Source organism: Heptranchias perlo, chromosome 18 (assembly GCF_035084215.1).
Source record: "Heptranchias perlo isolate sHepPer1 chromosome 18, sHepPer1.hap1, whole genome shotgun sequence".
Lineage (NCBI taxonomy): Eukaryota > Metazoa > Chordata > Chondrichthyes > Hexanchiformes > Hexanchidae > Heptranchias > Heptranchias perlo.
This window is the reverse complement of record NC_090342.1, coordinates 38,451,346-38,472,491: the sequence shown is the minus strand read 5'-3', so window position 1 is coordinate 38,472,491 and position 21,146 is coordinate 38,451,346. Positions and strand designations below refer to the sequence as shown.

At 42.4% G+C, this 21,146-nt stretch overlaps 1 protein-coding gene across 1 annotated transcript in view; it reads right to left on the bottom strand.

Moving 5' to 3' along the window:
- Positions 1 to 21,146, bottom strand: part of fbln1 (fibulin 1) — a 149,470-nt gene that overhangs the window by 32,888 nt on the left and 95,436 nt on the right. Inside the window, exons 15-16 of the mRNA XM_067999735.1 lie at positions 12,249 to 12,391; positions 9,528 to 9,659 (exon numbers count right to left, since the gene is read on the bottom strand). Coding sequence (XP_067855836.1) covers positions 9,528 to 9,659; positions 12,249 to 12,391 — 275 coding nt within the window. The remainder of the gene's footprint in view (positions 1 to 9,527; positions 9,660 to 12,248; positions 12,392 to 21,146) is intronic.

Here is a 21,146-nt window from a genome sequence, read left to right as displayed (position 1 = left end):
CTACAAGGCACAAGTCAGGAGTGTGATGGAATACTCTCCACTTGCTTGGATGAGTGCAGCTCCAACAACACTCAAGAAGCTCGACACCATCCAAGATAAAGCAGCCCGCTTGATTGGCACCCCATCCACCACCCTAAACATTCACTCCCTTCACCACCGGCACACAGCGGCTGCAGTGTGTACCATCCACAGGATGCACTGCAGCAACTCGCCAAGGCTTCTTCGACAGCACCTCCCAAACCCGCGACCTCTACCACCTAGAAGGACAAGAGCAGCAGGCACATGGGAACAACACCACCTGCACGTTCCCCTCCAAGTCACACACCATCCCGACTTGGAAATATATCGCCGTTCCTTCATAGTCGCTGGATCAAAATCCTGGAACTCCCTACCTAACACCACTGTGGGAGAACCGTCACCACACGGACTGCAGCGGTTCAAGAAGGCGGCTCACCACCACATTCTCAAGGGCAATTAGGGATGGGCAATAAATGCCGGCCTCGCCAGCGACGCCCACATCCCATGAACGAATAAAAAAAAACACACTACATTCTACTTGCAATACAGGCAGCATTCCATTTACAAGACACACAATGTTCTTTTTCCAATACACAGCACATTCTATTTACGATGTACATGACATACTATTTAGAAAACAGAGGAAGGGAGAATGAGAAAAGAGGTTAAGATCTCAGTGAAGAGCTTTGCATAAGAACAGGACACTTCAGAAAACATGGGAAGGGTTACTGGTCATTGAATATCCCGAACATGTGTGACGAGATGCAAAGAATCATTCACGTGAAGGCAAAATTTGCTGGGAGTTGCCATGATACATTCATCCTCAGGAATTCCCTGCGCTCTTCCAGGAAGATTGTCAAGTGAATGGATGGCTTGTGGGTAACAGGTCATACTCCTTGCTGCCATGGATGATGATTCTCAAACAGCAGCTGAGTACCACCACAATGAGGCACATGCCTTGGCCAAATTTTGTCATACAGAGAACCATAGGGGTCCTAAATGGACACTTTTGTTGTCTTGATGGAGCAGAAGGAGATCTGCAAAATGCTTAGAGTGTGTATCCCACGTAGCTATAGCTTGCAGCAGCCTGCAAAACTTTGCCATCCATAAAGGCCTGGATATCGAGTTTTCTGAGGAGGCGACCCTAGCTGCTTTGGAGACGGAAGATCATGGACTAGAGCATCAAGAGAACTGTTACTCAGAAGCTTCCTCCGTGACATCTGCAAGGGGCATTAGAACTCAATTTACCAATGGAGTGCTCTCATCTGTTTAACAATCTCCCTTTGTCACCGTTGTCATAACTCCTTATCCTTACAAAACCTTCAGTCCTGCAGCCATATTAGATCATCACATGACATCAGTCCACTTGGTCCCACGTGACCATGCAAATATGAATGAATAAGTGAGCACGACATTAAGTGCGGTCTTTCCTGTATAAGTATAATTTCCATGAATAGCTGAGCAGGAAGTAACTGTGCATTGTCCTTTATGACAAGCAATTGAAAAGTGAACAAAAGCCATTCTACTCTTTCCTCGCATTGTGTTTCCTCTGGATATCTAAACCTGCCCTTCTTTCGCCTATTCCAATGCTTCTCCTAGATGCAATCTGAGGGCCAGTATTGTAATTGGTGGTTGGCTGCTCCTGTGGTACAAAAGGCTCACAAGGCCCACAGCACGGAAATGCAAGTAAATATAACCCTTCAAGCTGAGGCTTTAAAGACAGTTGTAAAATTTGGCCATCCCATCTCTCCTTTGTCTCTGACGCTGTGATCCATACCAGAGAGGAATAGTTTTTCCATAAGAACATAAAGTGCATATGCAACAATGTAATGCTGACACTGAAAGGGGATATCACCCTGGGGAATCATGACAGGTGGGAAGTTGCCTATAATGTGGGACAATACCCTTGGGTGAGAATCGTGCCTATGTTATTATTCAGATTGTTATGATTGTAACACTTGTTATTCTCATTTGTATCATTTTAAAAACCTTGTCGAACTGTCAGTGACCTGACCGTCTCGAAACAACAACATTTGATGTCTTTGATGAATTAATGTACTTTTAGCGAGCGCAATTCAGTTCGGGGCTTTGATCAGATTTGAAAGTTAGTGTTCGAATTCTCACATTCGCTTGAGGGGGAACTGAAGGATGTTGGACTTTTCAATATGAACTTTTAATACCTGTTCATAAGGACGACTAAAAGAATGGCTTTGTAACCCTGGATTACTTGGTAAAAGAACACAAAATCAGACTGCATGATTGTCTTTGCTTCGTGTCCAGGATGTTTGGCGAGAGAAAAGTATGTGTCGGCAAGACTGAATGGAGCCTTGTTAAGCTACAAGACAAGGACTTGCAAACCAGGCCTGAGGAACTGATAAGAAACAATGCTGATAGTTGGAGAGATAAGAAACAAGGTCAGAGGAACTGATGAGAAATTCTTTAGTGTTAGAACTGAAAACAACCCAAATATGGTATTATATTCAGCAGCAGACTTGAAGGAAAACATATAAATCGGCTCATTCTACAAGAATTTTCAGGAGAACCACAAACGACATTGGAACAAGATGGGGTAGAAGAGGAACCATCTTATTCTCCCAAGACAAAGGGCTTGATCAATCTTCGGTCTTGAACTGAGCTCGCTAGAAAGGTTGAATGAGAGGCTACTACTTTCTTTCTGGTAAAAACTATCATGTCTGTACGTCAAATAAAATTCTTTACAGTTAGAAAATAACTACAGTGTCTCACTCGATCCTTGACCTTTCATATTCTGAACATGTGAGTGGAGAAATCCTACAATATCATCCCATCCTAATCCCTTTATTTGCATAGCTGCACTGAACAATGAGCCCCACAGAAATTCACTCCATTCCGCAACAATGTATGCAATCATTTGCTTTCAATAACAACTTTCTACTCAGATCACACAAGACATTATTTACAATGCCTGTGTTCTATTTACATTACACAGCATTCTATTTACAGCGCAGGAACATAGGAAAATAGGAATAGGAATAGGATTAGACCATTTAGCCCCTCTAGCCTGTTCCACCATTCAGTAAGATCATGGCTGATCTGTGACCTAACTCCATATACCTGCCTTAGTCCCATATCCCCTAATATCTTTGGTTAACAAAAATCTATCAATCTCAGATTTAAAATTAACAATTGAGCTAGCATCAGCTGCCGTTTGCGGGAAAGTTCCATGTAGCAGTGTTTCCTAACTTCACCCCTGAAAGTCCTGGCTCTAATTTTTAGGCTATGTTCCCTGGTCCGATACGACCCTACCAGTGGAAACGATTTCTCTCTATCTACCCTATCAGTTCCCCTTAATGTCTTGGAAACTTCGATCAAATCACCCCTTAATCTTCTAAATTCCAGTGAATACAACCCTAGTGGGTGTAATCTCGCTTCGTAATTTAACCCTTGGAGTCCAGGTATCATTCTAGTAAATCTACGCTGCACTCCCTCCAAGGCCAATATATCCCTCCTAAGGTGCGGTGCCCAGAATTGAATACAGTACTCCAGGTGAGGTCTAACCAGGTGAGGTATCGCTGTAGCATAACTTCTACCCCCTTGTATTCTAGTCCTCTAAATATAAAGGCCAGCATTCCATTAGCTTTTTTAATTATTTTCTGTACCTGTCCATGACATTTTAACAATCTATGTACATGGACCGCTAAGTCTCTTTGGACCTCCACTGTTTCGAACTTTTCACGTTTTAGAAAGTACTCTGATCTATCCTTTTTAGGTCCAAAATGAATGACCTCACACTTGCCTACATTGGAATCAATTTGCCACAGTTTTGCCCATTCACTTAATATATTAATCATAGAATCATAGAAAGGTTACAGCACAGAAGGAGGCCATTCGGCCCACCGAGTCCACATCAGCTCTATGCAAGAGCAATCCAGCTTGTCCCACTCCCCTGGCCTATCCCCATAGCCCTGCAAACTTTTTACTTTCAAGTACTTATCCAGGTCCCTTTTGAAGGCCATGATTGAATCTGCCTTCACCACCACCTTGGTGCATTCCAGATCCTAACCACTCGCTGTGTAAAAAGGTTTTTCCTCATGTGACCTTTGGTTCTTTTGCCAATCACCTTAAGTCTATGCCCTCTGCTTCTTGACCCTTCTGCCAATGGGAACAGTTTCTCCCTATCTAGACCCTTCATGATTTTGAATACCTCTATCAAATCTCCTCGCAACTTCTCTGTTCCAAGGAGAACAACTCCAGCTTCTCCAGTCTATCTGCGTAACTAAAGTCCCTCAACCCTGGAATCATTCTAGTAAATCTCTTCTGCACCCTCTCTGGGGCCTTCACATCTTTCCTAAAGTGCGATGCCCAGAACTGGACACAATACTCCAGTTGTGGCCGAACCAGTGTTTTATAAAGGTTCATCATGACTTCCTTACTTTTGTACTTTATGCCTCTATTTATAAAGCCCAGGGTCCCGTATGCTTTTGTAACTGCTTTCTCAACCTGCCCTGCCACTGTCAACGATTTGTGCACATATACCCCCAGATCTCTCCATCCCTGTACCCTTTTTAGAATTGTGCCCTCTAGTTTATATTGCCTCTCCTCGTTCTTCCTACCGAAATGCATCACTTCGCATTTTTCTGCATTAAATTTCATCTGCCACGTGTCCGCTCATGCCACCAATATCTCTAATTTTATGCTTCCATCTACACTGCTTACAATGCTGACTATCTTTGTGTCATTGGCAAATTTGGATATGTGGCTCTCTATCCCATCATCTAAGTCATTAAGAAACACAATGAATAGTTGAGGCCCCAACACAGATCCCTGTGGGACACCACTAGTCACATCCTGCCAATTTGAGTACCTGCCCATTATCCCTACTCTCTGTCTCCTGCCGCTCAACCAATTTCCTAACCATTCACTAATTTTCCCTCAATTTCATGAGCTTCAAATTTAGCTAACAGTCTCTTATGAAGGACTTTACTGAATGCCTTCTATAAACAACATCCATAGACATTCCCCTGTCCACTACTTTAGTCACCTCTTCAAAATATTCAATCAGGTTCATCATGCATGACCTACCCTTTACAAATCCATGCTGGCTCTTCCTGATCAGCTAAAAATTTTCAAGGTGTTCAGTTACTCTCCTTAATTATTGACTCTAGTAATTTCCCAACAACGAGTTGGGAACAGGCTAACTGGTCTATAATTCCCTGGTTTCCCGCTCTCACTTTTCTTAACTAGCGGAGTGATGTGCAATTTTCCAATCTAAAAGGAGCGGTTCCTGAATCGTGAGAACTTTGGAAGATTATAGTTTGGGCATCTGCAATGTTCTCACCTACTTCCTTTAAAACCCTGGGATGGAAACCATCTGGCCCTGGGGATTTGTCACTCTTTAGTGCCATTATTTTCTTCATTATTCTTAATTTGCTTGAGTTAATTATGGTGAGTCCCCGTCCCTGATTCAAAATTAGTTTCCTTGGGGTTCGTGGCATGCTATCCTCTTGCTATACTGTAAATACCAACACGAAGTAACTAGTTAACATGTCCGCCATTTCCATATTTTCATTTACAATATCACCATTATCAGTTTTTAAGGGGCCCACATTGCTCTTGACCACCTTATTTTTCTTAATATAAAATTGTAAAAAATTGTGTGTTGATTTTGATATCCCTTGCAAGTTTCTTTTCTGACTCCCATTTTGTAGCTCTTGCTATCTCATCCTTTCTCACCCTTTGCTGTTCTTTGTATTTCTCCCATTTACCAGGATCTGTACTATTTTTTGCATTTTTTTCTCTTTTTCTTTTAGTTTTATGCTGTCCCTTACCTCTTTTGTCGTCCATCGTGTTTTTTTTGGCAAGGAGCTCGTGCCCCTTAGGGGTAGAAACTGCTTCTGTATCATGTTAAATTCCTTTTTTGAACACCTCCCACTGATCTTCTGTCATTTTACCCATTAACATATTTGCCCTGTTTACTGTAGACAGTGTGTCTCATCCCATTGAAGTCGGCCTTTCCTAAATTTGGAATCTTAGTAACTGATACGGGTTTCTCCCTTTCAAACACAATGTTGAACTCGATCATATTATGATTGCTATTAGATAAATGTTCACGCACCGTTAGACTGTTAACTAAATCTGGCTCATTACTCATTATTAAATCTAATATGGCCTGCCCCCTTGTTGGTTCTAGGACATATTGTTGCAGAAAGGTGTCCTAAACACACTCAAGAAATTTGCTACCTTTCTGACATGAGCTCATCTGCTTATCCCAATCTATATGAAAGTTAAAATCTCCCATTTAAACCACACTGCCTTTGCTACATGCTTATCTAATCTCTGCATTAATACATTCTGCCATTTCACAGCTGCTATCAGGGGGTCTATACACAACTCCCACTACAGTCTTAAATCCTTTTCTATTTCTTAATTCTACCTACAAAGTCTCCATTGTCTGCTTACCTCTCGTTATATCCTCTCTTATCATTGAAGTAATTTCATCCTTAATCACTAAGGCTGCTCCTCCCCCTCCGTCAGTTTCCCTATCCTTCCTACAGACCTTTTAACCTGGTATATTCAGTTCCCAGTCCTGACCTTCTTGCAGCCATGTCTCAGTAATGGCTACCATGTCGTATCCTCTAAGTTGAATTTGCACCTGCAAGTCATTCAATTTGTTCCTTACACTCCGTGCATTTGTATAAAGAACGCTTATTTGGGTCACACGCCCTAAACTCTCCTTCTGCTCTAACGTTTATCTCATACATTTCTTATTTCTCTCTCCTGATTTAATTACTTCAGATATTTCTATTACTCCACTCTCTTCCTTTTCATTTGTTTTAGAATTATTATTTCTACTACCTTTTCCACCTGGGCCCTCCCCCAAATTTACTAGTATAAAGTCCTTGTGACAACCCTATTTATCCTTTTCGCTAGGAAACTGGTCCCAATCCGGTTCAGGTGGAGCCTGTCCAAATGGTACAGTTCCTTCCTATCCCAGTACTGGTGCCAGTGACCCATGAAATGAAACCCCTCTTTCCCACAGCACTCCTTCACCTCCCTAATCTGCTTGTCCCTATGCTAATTTTTACATGACTCGGGTAATAATCCAGAGATTTTTTTTTTATTCGTTCTCGGGATGTGGGCATCGCTGGTGAGGCCAGCATTTATTGCCCATCCCTAATTGCCCTTGAGAAGGTGGTGGTGAGCCGCCTTCTTGAACCGCTGCAGTCCGATTATAACCATTAAAGGTCCTGTTTTTTAAAATTTAGCTCCTGGTTCCCTCGGAACAGGACCTTTTGCCTACTCTTTCCTATGTCGTTGGTCCCAACATGGACCACAGCCTTTGGATCCTCCCCCTCCCTCATCCTTTCAAGTCGGTTCAAGATGTCCTTCACCCTGGCACCAGGTAGGCACATACCATGTGGGACTCTCAATCCTGCTTACAAAGGGTGCTCTCTTCCCACCCTCCCCCCCAATTATTGAATCACCTACAACTACCACATCACGCTTCTCCTCTTCCTCCTCCCTTTGGACAGCCTCCTGCTCCAAGGTGCCATGGTCAGCATTCTGGCTGTCCTTCCAACAGTCTTTATCCTTATCTTCACAGGTAGCAAGTACATCATACCTGTTGGATAGGATCAGTTTCTGCAGATCCTCATTCTCTATCCCACCTGGGTTCCCCTTACTCAGTACACTGTTCTTACCCTGTTCTGATCCTGTACCTCCCTACGAGGTGTGACCAAGGTCTGGAGCAAACTGTCCAGATACTCCTCCCCCTCCCTTATGTGTTGGAGTGTGTCTAACTCGCACTCCAGCTCAATAACTGAGCTGGAGAGAATCGAGGCGGAGACATCTACTGCAGATGTGTTCGCTCGGGATATTCTCGATGTCCACAAACTCCCACATACTGCAGTCCAGACACACAACCTGCTCTGCCATATCTCAGTCCATATTTATTTATAGATAATTACATTTTAGTCTGTTCTTAATTTTTTTGTTGCTTTTTAAAAAAAAATTAGCACCAAATTCTCAAGCTCCTACTCAGTTCACAATCCACTCTGTGCTTCAGTTGATAACCTTCTAATTTACACACCTTTTGAGAACACTAGTTACAACTGCTCAATCAGCTTCCAGCTCACAGTAATTACCCTCTACTCAGGCAATCACTTACAGTTGATTGACTGTTAACTGTCACTGACTTGCAGTTTCTGTTAACCATTAACTAACTTGAAGTTTCTTTTAAAGTTTTAAAGTTCAATTCACCCACTACTTTACCACAGATTCCCACTCGGTCCATGATCCATTCTGTTCGATGCACTCTGAGATGTTCTATTTACATCAGATACAATATTCTGCTTACAATATGACATTCTATTTAGCACCATTGTCACTCTATTTAAAGTGCCCACTACCCACTTACAATGCACGTGATAAAAATTTCCATGGGGTTCTCCTGATCGCCCACCGTAACGTTGGCAGAACCCTTGGAGAAACAACATAAAGGGCCGTGTTTAGCCATTTCTTTCGGGGGATTCACCTACCTTCCACAGAAGTTAACATGGGAGAACAGAAGAACCACCGCAGAAATTCCAGGTAATGATGTTCTATTTACAATACAGACAATCTTCTAATTTATAATACACTCCACCAGCTTACAATACTCACGTGGTTCTATTTACAACACACACATTGTATTTAATAATGAATAATTGGGTAAATATTCAAATCTGCACTTTAAAAAAAATGATTGTTTCCAACATAAATAATCTCTGATCAATAATCTAAATATGGTGGATCTGTAGCCTAATATTTATTGAACAATGAACAAACTAATAAATGTTCATGAGCTGACATGAATTGCCAATGCAAGTGAGTGACACTTTATTGCTGCATAAAGTACTTTAGGATAGATTTTAATTCCCAGGAGGAAGCTGATGGCCTTCCCACACAGGAGTATCTATGGGAGGTCATGTCCGATTTTAACAGCCACATCTCATTTACCTCCCAATGGCCAGCTGCCTGCTCGACACAGAGGCAGCTGGCCACCTCTGGCAGGTCAAAATCGCGGGGCCTGGGGGCCGACTGTCAGCACCGACCTAAGTCACGAGGGGGGAAATCGGAGCCGTTCACAGGATGAGCGGAGCAGCCCAGGGGCAGCAGAAGCCCAGATTTTCTGTGGCCTGTAAGAAGACTCCTGCTACTCCAAGAAGGAAATTTCTTTTCTCCTCTTCTTCTCCACCGGGTTTTACTGAGTGGTGTACCTCCCGTGGGTGCCCGGCTCAGTAGACTGTTAAAATACCATCGGGATCCAATAGATGCCATTGGATCCCGTTTAGCATATATTAATAAGGCTCCCACCAGACGCCTAAAGAAAAGACCCAATCAAGTTGGTGGCGGGAGGGAATCGAGCAGGAACAGAGCAGTAAGTCTTTGCACAGCATTCTCACCGGGCAGGGTGGGTTAAAATTCCCTCATGTCTCTGGTTGCGACATTCCTCAGGTTGATGACAATACAAACGTAAAGATACTGCTTACCGACTGTAATGGCATTTTCATATCGTTTAATAATGTCGAAGGAGTTGCGTATGTTTCCTTCACTGATGCGGAACACAATCTCTGACTGGACACTGGGAAAAACTGGAGATGATGCTCGGAGAAATATGATCTCTGCAAAAAGAAAGCATCAGTATCAATTACCCTGATGTTTGCAGGGGGCACAGAAAACATCTGGGCCAGTTTGATGTGACACAACACCATTTTCTCTGCCTGCACCCTGTTGTCATGCCACCACATCTACATAAAAAGAGTGAAATAGAAACAGGCATAGCCTGAAAATGTAGACAGAATGAATAACCACAATATCGGATTAGTTCTAACATACTGCATTACCAACTCATTTATTTATATTGTGAGCAATCTGAGCCAAGTGCTTTACAGTGATAGAAATTTCTGGGTTGGAAAGATCAGGGGATCGAGCCTGTTTAATGCCTTGTTTAACTGTCCCTTTTTTTCTCCAAAGACCATTCTGGGTCTTCCCCAGATATCACAGTCAACAGGATGTGGCAGCTGACTTGTTCACCTATGCTGCTCACTGGGAGGGACAGGAAAGTAGGACAGCTGTGCAGGATGACCCTCCCTCTGACTTTACCTCCATCTCCAAGCCCTTGGTACCTTCCTACAATACAGGACAGACAACTCACCATTCAGAAATCCTTAGCATAAGCCCACACCACTGCATGCACTACCTATAGGAGCTCCATTGTAACGTGCTCCCAGTTAAGAATCCCTTCCCTTCTTTGCTTCCCACACACACAGTTCAATTTAAGTGTTTGAAAGTGCTTTAAATTTTTCATCATTGGATCTGAGTAAATGCACAGCCTGTGTGTGATACTGAGCCATACATATCAGAAAAGGCACGGATTCAATGCCCAGTCTGTGGTGAGATCACCAATCCAGCCAGGATAATGGTGGAGGTGCTATAATTGGACGCAGTGTCCTTTTGCTATGAGTAAGAGGGACAGGATTCTGGCTCCTGATCACTATGTGGTAACTGTTGCTGGAAAATGCATGTGTATGGACATCGCGTAAGGACAGGCTCAGCTATGATGTCACCCATGTTCAAATAGCCTGCTGACACAGTGTAGGCTCACAACGGAAGAGCTGTGTGAGATACCAAGAGCTGCTATTGCCCACAGCACCGTACCACGAGTGACCGCCTTCAGCAGAGGAGGGGAGAAGTTGGAGTAACCATTTTAAAAGTTATCTTTAAAGGAGGACTGCATCACCACCTTGCTTCTTCCCATCGCGTGCAGGCCTCTTTGTGAACAGGAGTCCCACAGATATGCAGTCAAGTTTCAGACCACAACTGACCATTACTGAACCAGCACATTTGCAAGTCCTATGCTGCATGGTAGCCGCTGGTATTCTAGCAGCAGATGGCAGAGCTTAGTATCTTCCCCTCTCCTGCTCCAGACTCTGAGAGGGCAGGTTACCACAGTAATTCCCAAGTAGGGTTTCCAGGGCCTACAGAAATGGTTAGTGTCATCAGGGCAGGTGTAGCCAAACAGGCCGCTCTGGCTTCTGATCACCCTGTGGCAGGCCATCTTTCATGCAGTACCATGAAAAGCATGACATGCTGTGATTGGGAGGCTTCTGAAGAACCTTCCAGCATAATGGTTAGACAGGCGATCACATCTCATTGTGATGCCATCAGTAGATCTGTGACACAGGCATCAATGGGAGAGGAGCCTCCACCAACAATGTCTGTCAATGTGAGGTTTGTTACCTCACTCTGCAGATGTTGGAGTTTGGGTGTGGGTGCAAACAGAAGAGCTCAGAGCAACTCAACCTGCATCCTTCTGCTGATCCCCTTTTCCTCTGAACATGTCACCTCAAAGGATTGCTGGTAGCAGTGAAGGAAAGTTGGGGCAAAATAGATAAATAAATAACTACATCTGGCACACATCTGCTGCTAACAAAAGAAACAAGATCTTTTAAAAGGCCTAATGTACTTACCTTGAAAGTGTGTGGGCCTTTTAAATACCGCCTACAGGTCCAAAAGATTTTTATTCCTTTTCTGTCTCACTACCACTCGAAATCAGGGTGGTAGCGAGACAAAAATTGCCACCCCCAACCCCCCCATGTCTCAGGTAAAACCTCAGGCTGGCAAATCTAACACTTGAGAAATGATCGCTGCTAAAAATCCTGAATTTCTTTTTTCCTCTTCCCACATTTTTGTAATTTGCTCAATTTTTCCCTTCTCCCAGGACTATGAGCAGGTACACACAAGAGTAAACCCAGGGTGACTTATCCTTTTGTTTTCCTCCTGTCCTGTTAAATTACTCCTTCTTAGGACAGGGCAGGGATTTGAACTTGCTGTGGAGGGAAAGTAGCAGCAGAGACCTGTGCAAGGCCACTCCCAGGTTGCAACGTGCTCCTCCAGCGCACTACGCCACTGCGTCACGACAACCCCGCCAATGCTGTTCTGAAACCAGTCATCGGTAGGTGCATGAGAAAGACCCGAGGATGACTGCCTCTCCAGTTCTTCTTCCTTCCCACTGGGGAAACATCTGTCACTAGCTTGAGTTACCATTTCTATGGTAGGGTTGAGATTCACTTTGCATCTTGGGTAGTTAAACAATTTTCTATAGTTTATTTCCAGTAAATAAGCTTATCTCAAAGTCCTTGTGCTTTAGATGCCTTACTGACAGGGCTTGTCCTATTCAAAGTTAACTTTATTCCCATTGTTGCTCTCACCTATGGGTCCATTGAACTCCCTGTAGGTCGGCAGAGAAATTACAGTGTAGGAAACTGTATTAACAGTGTCTAGTATGCAGACTGCATCATTTGGGCGGCAAGACTTTATGCATCGAACAGTCTCTGTCCTATCTATTCTTATCCTGTAAAGAAAGAGAAACAGTTAAATGAGATAGGTAACTACTGACCAAAATGCACATTAAAAGATTTTTTTTAAACGTGGACAAGTTTTTTCTAAAGAAGCAGGTTCATTGCAAGTGATGTTGGGTAGGCTGTAATTGTTGCTTAGATTTATTCATAAATTATATTAGGAATTCAAAAACACTGGGGTAGTTCTTAACTTGTACGATAGCATAAAATGGGTGATAGTGAATCAACAGCCCATAAGAACATAAGAAATAGAAGCAGGAGTAGGCTATACGGTCCTTCGGGCCGGCTCCACCATTCAATAAGATCATGGCTGATCTTCAACCTCACCTTCACTATCCCACCCGATCCCCATATCCCTCGATTCCCCCGGAGTCCAAAAATCTATCGATCTCAGCCTTGAATATACTCAATGACTCAGCATCTACAGCCCTCTGGGGTAGAGAATTCCAAAGATTCACAACCCGCTGAGTGAAGAAATTTCTCCTCATCTCAGTCTTAAATGGCCGACCCCTTATCCTGACACTATGCCCCCTAGTTCTAGATTCTTCAGCCAGGGGAAATAATCTCTCAGCCTATCTACCCTGTCAAGCCCCCTCACAATCTTGTATGTTTCAATGAGATCATCTTTCATTCTGCTAAACTCCAGAAAGTCCATTTTACTCAATCTCTCATCATAGGACAACCCTCTCATCCCAGGAATCAATCTAGTGAACCTTCGTTGCACTGCCTCTAAGGCAAGTATAACCCTCCTTAGATAAGGAGACCAAAACTGTACACAGGACTCCAGGTGAGGTCTCACCAAAACCCTGTACAATTGTAGTAAGACTTCCTTACTCTTGTACTCCAGCCCCCTTGCAATAAAGGCCAACATGCCATTTGCCTTCTTAATTGCTAGCTAACTTTTTGTGTTGCTTGTATGAGGACACCCAAATCTCTCTGAACACCAACATTTATTAGTTTCTCACTGTTCAAAAAATATTCTGTTTTTCTATTCTTCCTACCAAAGTGAATAACCTCACATTTCCCCACATTATACTCCATCTGCCACCTTCTTGCCCACTCATTTAACCTGTCTATATCCCTTTGCAGACTCTTTGTGTCCTCATCACAGCTTACTTTCCCAGCTAGCTTTGTATCGTCAGCAAACTTGGATACATTACACTTGGTCCTTTCATCTAAGTCTTTAATATAGATTGTAAATAGCTGAGGCCCAAGCACCAATCCCTGAGGCACCCCACTAGTTACAGCCTGCCAACCTGAAAATGACCCGTTTATCTCTACTCTCTGTTTTCTGTCCGTTAACCAATCCTCAATCTATGCTAATATATTACCCCCCAATCCCATGAGCCCTAATCTTGTGCAACAACCTTTAATGTAGCACCTTATTGAATGTCTTTTGTAAATCCAAATATACCACATCCATTGGTTCCCCTTTATCTACCCTGCTAGTTACATCCTCAAAAAACTCTAATAAATTTGTCAAACACGATTTCCCTTTCATAAAACCATGTTGACTTTGCCGAAACATATTATGATCTTCTAAGTGCCCTGTTACCACTTCCTTAATAATGGATTCCAGCATTTTCCTGACGATTGATGTCAGGCTAACTGGCTCGTAGTTCCCTTTTTACATCTCTCCCGATTTTCATTTCCATTGACTTCAATGGCATCAATGACTTCAGAAATATTCACACAGGAGGAAGTAGTTAGTATGTCAGAAGGGTTTTCGTAGGGTAAAGCACTGAATGCTAATGATCATGAGGACCTAGAAGTGCAAGAGGGGGAGCGAGTTATTCTTCCACATAGGATATTGTGAGAAGCCTAGAGACTTAGATCTCAGGAAACCAGTCTTCAAAAATACAATGAATAGGAAGCATCAATCTAATGTGCAGGCACTGGAGATGTCTTCCACACATTTTGCTGAGATGATGGATAAGTGAGAGGATTCCACTACACACATCTACAACAGTGCAGGAAATGTGTCATGCCATGTAGAACACTCTGGAGAGCATGTAGTCCAAGAGATACATGCAGCAATAAGGCATCAGATGTACTAAGGACATTGGTGGTTTCCAGAGTGATACTTCAATAGATGTCTTGAGACTCCAAACACTTTCACAGGGTTTCCAAGACTTAATTGGGACTATTCAGTCTTTTCCCACGCCTACTAGTAGCACCTCTGAACCTGTGCCCAGTGCCAGTGGGCTGCAAGGAGAGGTATCAGATGTCTCTGTCGCTCATTAGAGTGATAATGAGCCTATTTCCTTTAGGCCCCTCCAATGCCAACACATGAGGGAGCTTCAAACCTGGGCCAGGCATCCCTTGATACAGGAAAAGAAAGGATGCTGCAAGCAAGACCTTGAGAGACAGCAACTTCACTGAGACAAGTGTAATCTGCGTTCTCAAAGGCTCTAGAGGAACTTTCACAGCCATCCACCTCTCAACCTTGTATCGTTCAGACAGTACCTCATAGAAGTAGATTAGGAGTAAGAGTAAGTAAGTTAGCTGGCACAATGGATAGACACAGTGGTAGTTAATCATTGTGATCAAATGGAAAATATTATATAGGAATGTAAAAATTGATTGATCACAAAGACTTCAGAGTTCTTTTTTCTGAATGTATGCAACCAAGTGGATGGAGTTGATGAAATGTGAGAATGTGAGATGTTTACTGTTGAGATAGAGTACAGATGCCTTTGTGAATGCAAGTCTCAATGAAGCAGCTAGATTGTTGGGGAGAACAGCCTGAGGGAAGGGGTTTTATTGCTCTTCTCAACTGTTTTTGTTATTGAATGCAATCATCATTATGATGCTGCCTCAGGATAAATATGAATGGATCTCTTACTCCATTTCCTCTACCTTCTGTGCAACCTCCTCCTGTGAGGTGGCCCTCCCTCTTCTTCATCGTCATTCTCTTCAGCTTCAGGAAGGAGTAAACGATTCTACATAGCAACATTATGCATCATATAGAAAGCTACTATAATTCTGGACAGTCTTGCAGGGCTCCACCACATTTGTCCAAGCATCTAAAAGCATCTTACTCTTTGAAATGCCAGTGGTCTGCTCTATCACACTTTTTGCAGTCCCATCAGCTTCATTATATTTGTTCTCCCCTCTTTCTGCTGATGCCGTACTGCAGTCATTAACTATAAATGCACGGATAGCCCTGATTACCAACCAACCATGGTTTTAATTCATCAGTAGTGGTGTGGATTGTCGCATGGTTAAAGTGTCATAATAGCTTTCTGGGTAGTGGGCATTAGCATTGACATCACACCCCAGCTGGATATTGATAGAATGAGACCCTCTCTTATTAATGAAATTGAGGGGTTGTCATATGGGGCTTTCAAGATCACATGTCTTTCATCAATTGTTCCTTGCATCTGAAGAATCCCCGATACGCTACAGAATTCAAGTGTTCACTATCTTTGTTTTGCAGGTTCAATTGAGAAGATAATCAACTGTGAGGTCTGCCTGAATAGAGCATCAGTGACTTTCTTAATACAGAGATGAGCTGCTGTCTGATGTGACTATTCAAAACAGCGCAGTAAAATCGCACTCCTGTGTGACCATTCACCTTCCCAATCTCTTCCCACCTGTAGGCCACTATACAGGCTCAGCACTGCCACCTTTACAATGGTGGTATTTTCAGGGACAAAGTGGGCAGAAATGCAGGAAAATCCCAGACAGCATTTGGCCACGCCCCTGTTCCATTTAAATGCAGCAAGTCGCGCATCAAGGCCACAGTGGAGTCATGGGAAGGAAACCAAGTGGCTATTTTAGGCGCAGAGTTTCAGCAGAGGGCCACACACCCCATTTTACTTGCCGTACTGCTTGTACTCTGTTCAAAAATGGGCCTCTTTTAAGGAAAATCAAGGTCTGAGTGTTGGCCGGTTATTTGACCAGATAGAGGGCTGTCATAATTGAGCTTGATTCTATCCTTCCCGATACGCACTTTCTAGCACTTAGCCATGGGATAACAATCAGGATCAGGAACACTGGTTGTTGTTTCCTCTCCTTATCCTGGGGTACTGTGGCTAACTGTAGCATCCCTATTGCTACCTGAACTGAGGTCAGCTAACTCAGCACAGACTAACTGAACTTAGGACCTTCCTGATCCGTATAACTCAGTAATGCCTTGGCAGTGCATTTTCCCAATAAACCATCAAGGGAGGTCACGATATATTAATCACATTTTGCATGAACTGCCCTACTGGAAGCTTGCATGTGTTTTCTACAGCATTATAATTTCCCTTAGATGTTATAACATACTTACTGACAATGGGCATAGCTGTGGATACCAGAATGGGCATGTAATATGCCAATCTCTCCATGACAAAACTGGAAGTAGCTTTTTCTGTTAGCTGAACAGCAATGCCCACCTCCCACATGCAACAGAATCTGAAGGAGAAAATTAACTGCCCTCTTTGTATAAAAAAATTACCCATCCCACAATCAATCTGAAAATGGAAAAATTCACAATAGCAGTCAATTTTCTGGATACCACCATTGGTCACACATTCTTTCATTTGTGTACTGCAAACAAACAGACTACAGTTTTCATCCTAAACACTATTATACACAGTCAAACAAACACAAATGTTCATCTATCACTGCCAGAAACAACCACCATTAACACTAGGCAACAGTTTTTGTGAGCCAAAACCATACACTGAAACCGGTGTACAAATATGTTCATTGCGCTGCCACTATTCCCAGAAACAGCCTCTCAGGATACAAGGCAAAACCAACTGTCGATCGACATGTTCACTAGTGACCTACAATCCATTATTCCAAAGGCTTTGGTAAAAGAACTTCAAATAATACTTGAACAAGACAACAGATTCAATATCCAAGGTACAGAACCACATAAAAAACCTTGATGCCAAACTTGCACACATAGGGAATACATTGATTCCATTTATACATACAAAACAAAGACAGTCATTGCATTCTTTCTCAACATATGGAACATCATAGTAACATTTATGTGTAAGTTTAACAATGCAGTTTACACGATCCATTACAGCGGTGCATTAAAAGCTGGTTTTGAAACTAAAACAAAATGAGGAACACATTATACACACGGTCCAATAACAGTCAGCAAACGCCTGTCTGAGGATTCAAGATCACATCTCACCATCAAGATTTGCTTTGAATGGACTTCGCATTAATCTAGGATTCCTGATATACTACCCAGGACCAGACAACATGCATGCTCACACGTAGCCCACTAACTCCATTGTAACATGATTCGGATATTAGAATCACAGTTATGAAAAGTATATCAAAAATGTAGTTACCATGATAATGCTGTTTTTTTTTATGTGTTTCCAAATCTGTGACTCCATAAACACACAGTTGGATTACGCCCTGATCCTGAATTCCAAGCTGTAACTACGCCAGAATTGCAGTAGAAACCTCGTTTCCGCCGCACTTTCGTCAAAGTTGCTGCGGCGGAGCGGGAACAACTCTGAGGTAATTTCCAGTCCGTGCTGTTATCGATTGTTCTTTAGTGATCAGCTACCAGCAAAAATTATTAATTTTCAATTGCTCGCCTGATGAAAGGACCTACATGGTTTTTGGGGCCAGTACAATTTAAATTTGTTTCATTTGTTATTAAGGAAACAATAGGCTATAGTGACTTTTGTTCACAAATGTATTTCTTTGTATGAAGATTAATCTGCTGTAAAGCACACAGAGTCTCGTTATCCTCCCTCCACTGCAATACAATTTAGATATTTTAATCAATTAGTAATGTTTTTTTCAAAAACGGACTTTTGGTTACAATGTATTTATTATATGCTTGATTTTAAAGAACACCATCAATGTTAACATAATTTGGCTTGACCAGCTCCCTGACACTTGATGCCAAGACAAACACTAACATTACAGTAATAAGCTATGCAAATGTCAGTAGGCATTATACTATAATATCAACACTAAGCCACAAAACAAACACTTAGTACATAAATTTAAATACAAATAAAATAAGAGCATAAGAACATAAGAAATAGGAGCAGGAGTAGGCCAATCGGCCCCTCGAGCCTGCTCCGCCATTCAATAAGATCATGGCTGATCTGATCCTAACCTCAATCTAAATTCATGTCTAATTTCCTGCCCGCTCCCCGTAACCCCTAATTCCCTTTACTTCTAGGAAACTGTCTATTTCTGTTTTAAATTTATTTAACAATGTAGCTTCCACAGCTTCCTGGGGCAGAAAATTCCACAGACCCACCATCCTCTGAGTGAAGAAGTTTCTCCTCATCTCAGTTTTGAAAGAGCAGCCCCTTATTCTAAGATTATGCCCCCTAGTTCTAGTTTCACCCATCCTTGGGAACATCCTTACCGCATCCACCCGATCAAGCCCCTTCACAATCTTATATGTTTCAATAAGATCGCCTCTCATTCTTCTGAACTCCAATGAGTAGAGTCCCAATCTACTCAACCTCTCCTCATATGTCCGCCCCCTCATCCCCGGGATTAACCGAGTGAACCTTCTTTGTACTGCCTCGAGAGCAAGTATGTCTTTTCTTAAGTATGGAGACCAAAACTGGATGCAGTATTCCAGGTGCGGTCTCACCAATACCTTATATAACTGCAGCAATACCTCCCTGTTTTTATATTATATCCCCCGAGCAATAAAAGCCAACATTCCGTTGGCCTTCTTGATCACCTGCTGCACCTGCATACTAACTTTTTGATTTTCTTGCACTAGGACCCCCAGATCCCTTTGTACTGCAGTACTTTCCAGTTTCACGCCATTAAGATAATAACTTGCTCTCTGATTTTTCCTGCCAAAGTGCATCATCTCACATTTTCCAATATTGTATTGCATCTGCCAAATCTCCGCCCACTCACCCAACCTGTCTATATCCCCCTGTAGGTTTTTTATGTCCTCCTCATTCTCCACTTTCCCTCCCATCTTTGTATCATCTGCAAACTTTGATATGTTACACTCGGTCCCTTCCTCCAAATCGTTAATATAGATTGTAAAGAGTTGGGGACCCAGCACCGACCCCTGCGGAACACCACTGGCTACTGGTTGCCAGTCCGAGAATGAACCATTTATCCCAACTCTCTGCTTCCTGTTGGATAACCAATCCTCCATCCATGCCAGAATATTACCCCCAATCCAATGATTCTTTATCTTGAGCAATAATCTTTTATGTGGCACCTTGTCAAATGCCTTCTGGAAGTCTAAATACACTGCGTCCACTGGTTCACCTTTATCCACCCTGTACGTTATGTCCTCAAAGAACTAAAGCAAATTTGTCAGACATGACTTCCCCTTCGTAAAGCCTTGCTGACTTTGTCCTATTAAATTATGTTTATCCAAATGTTCTGCTACTGTCTCCTTAATAATAGACTCCAAAATTTTACCCACCATAGATGTTAGGCTAACTGGTCTATAATTTCCAGCCTTCTGCCTACTACCCTTTTTAAATAAGGGTGTTACATTAGCAGTTTTCCAATCTGCCGGGACCTTTGCTGAGTCCAGAGAATTCTTCATTTCTTTTTCCCTCCTGTATTCTCATCTTTAATTTACTTGTTTTATAACTTGGGTAAATTCTTCCAATTCCAGTCTTTTTTCTTTTTTAAAAAAAGTTTAATAGTGTGTTCACCCAAATTACTCTACTTTCTAGTCCACAATCCATTTTGGAAGAGGGAGCAACTATTTAAAAAATGATTCCCTAAAACCTAATTTGAAAATGCATATTTTCAGCTTTTTAAATGCCAAGAACAAGTGGCTAGGTCAATTTTTGATATGTAAAAAATCATCAAAAGAGATGAACACCTATGTGTTCTCAAGATTACAAGATAATTACAGATAAGGAAGACCATTTGGTCCATTTTAATTCATTCATCCAGAAGGCCCCTAAAGTCTCCCCTTTGCAGTATCCAATTGTTTCTTAAATGATTCCAGTGTTTTCGTCTATCCAAAAGTCTGTTACATGTGTTGATCACTCTGTGAATTTCCTGATATAGCCCTAAATGTATCTTTTTTCTAGTTTGGAGCTGTGCCTCCTTGTCCTTCTCTCACAATGTAATTTAAAGTCATATTCTGGATTTACTTTTTCAATTCCCTTAACATTTTTCTACATCTCCATGTGACTATCTCTCAGATGCCTCCTTTCCAAGCTAAATAAAGAACAAGTTTTTCCTCATAACTCAGACCCTTGACTCTAGAGATCAACCTCTTGGCTCTTCCCTGCAATGCCTCCAGCATTTGAATGACTCCCTTGTCTCTTAGCAACTAGCACTGGATGCAGTACTCAATGTGTGACCTGACTAAAGCACTGTACAATTTGATCATGACTTTCTCTGACTAGTATTCTATCGTTTTGGCTAGATAGTTCAACATTCTATTGGCTTTGTTGATTGCTGTTCTAAACTGGATATTTTAAGGAAAGAGTCAACTAAGACTCCTAAGCCTTTTTTCAACTTCATCCTCCATTCATGGAGTAATTCTGACACCTATTTGTCTTCCATTTGTGCAATATTGTTCGCTGATGACTGCACAGTGTTCAGTTCCATTCGCAACCCCTCAGATAATGAAGCAGTCCGAGCCCACATGCAGCAAGACCTGGACAACATCCAGGCTTGGGCTCATAAGTGGCAAGTAACATTCATGCCAGATAAGTGCCAGGCAATGACCATCTCCAACAAGAGAGAGTCTAACCACCTCCCCTTGACATTCAACGGCATTACCATCGCCGAATCCCCCACCATCAACATCCTGGGGGT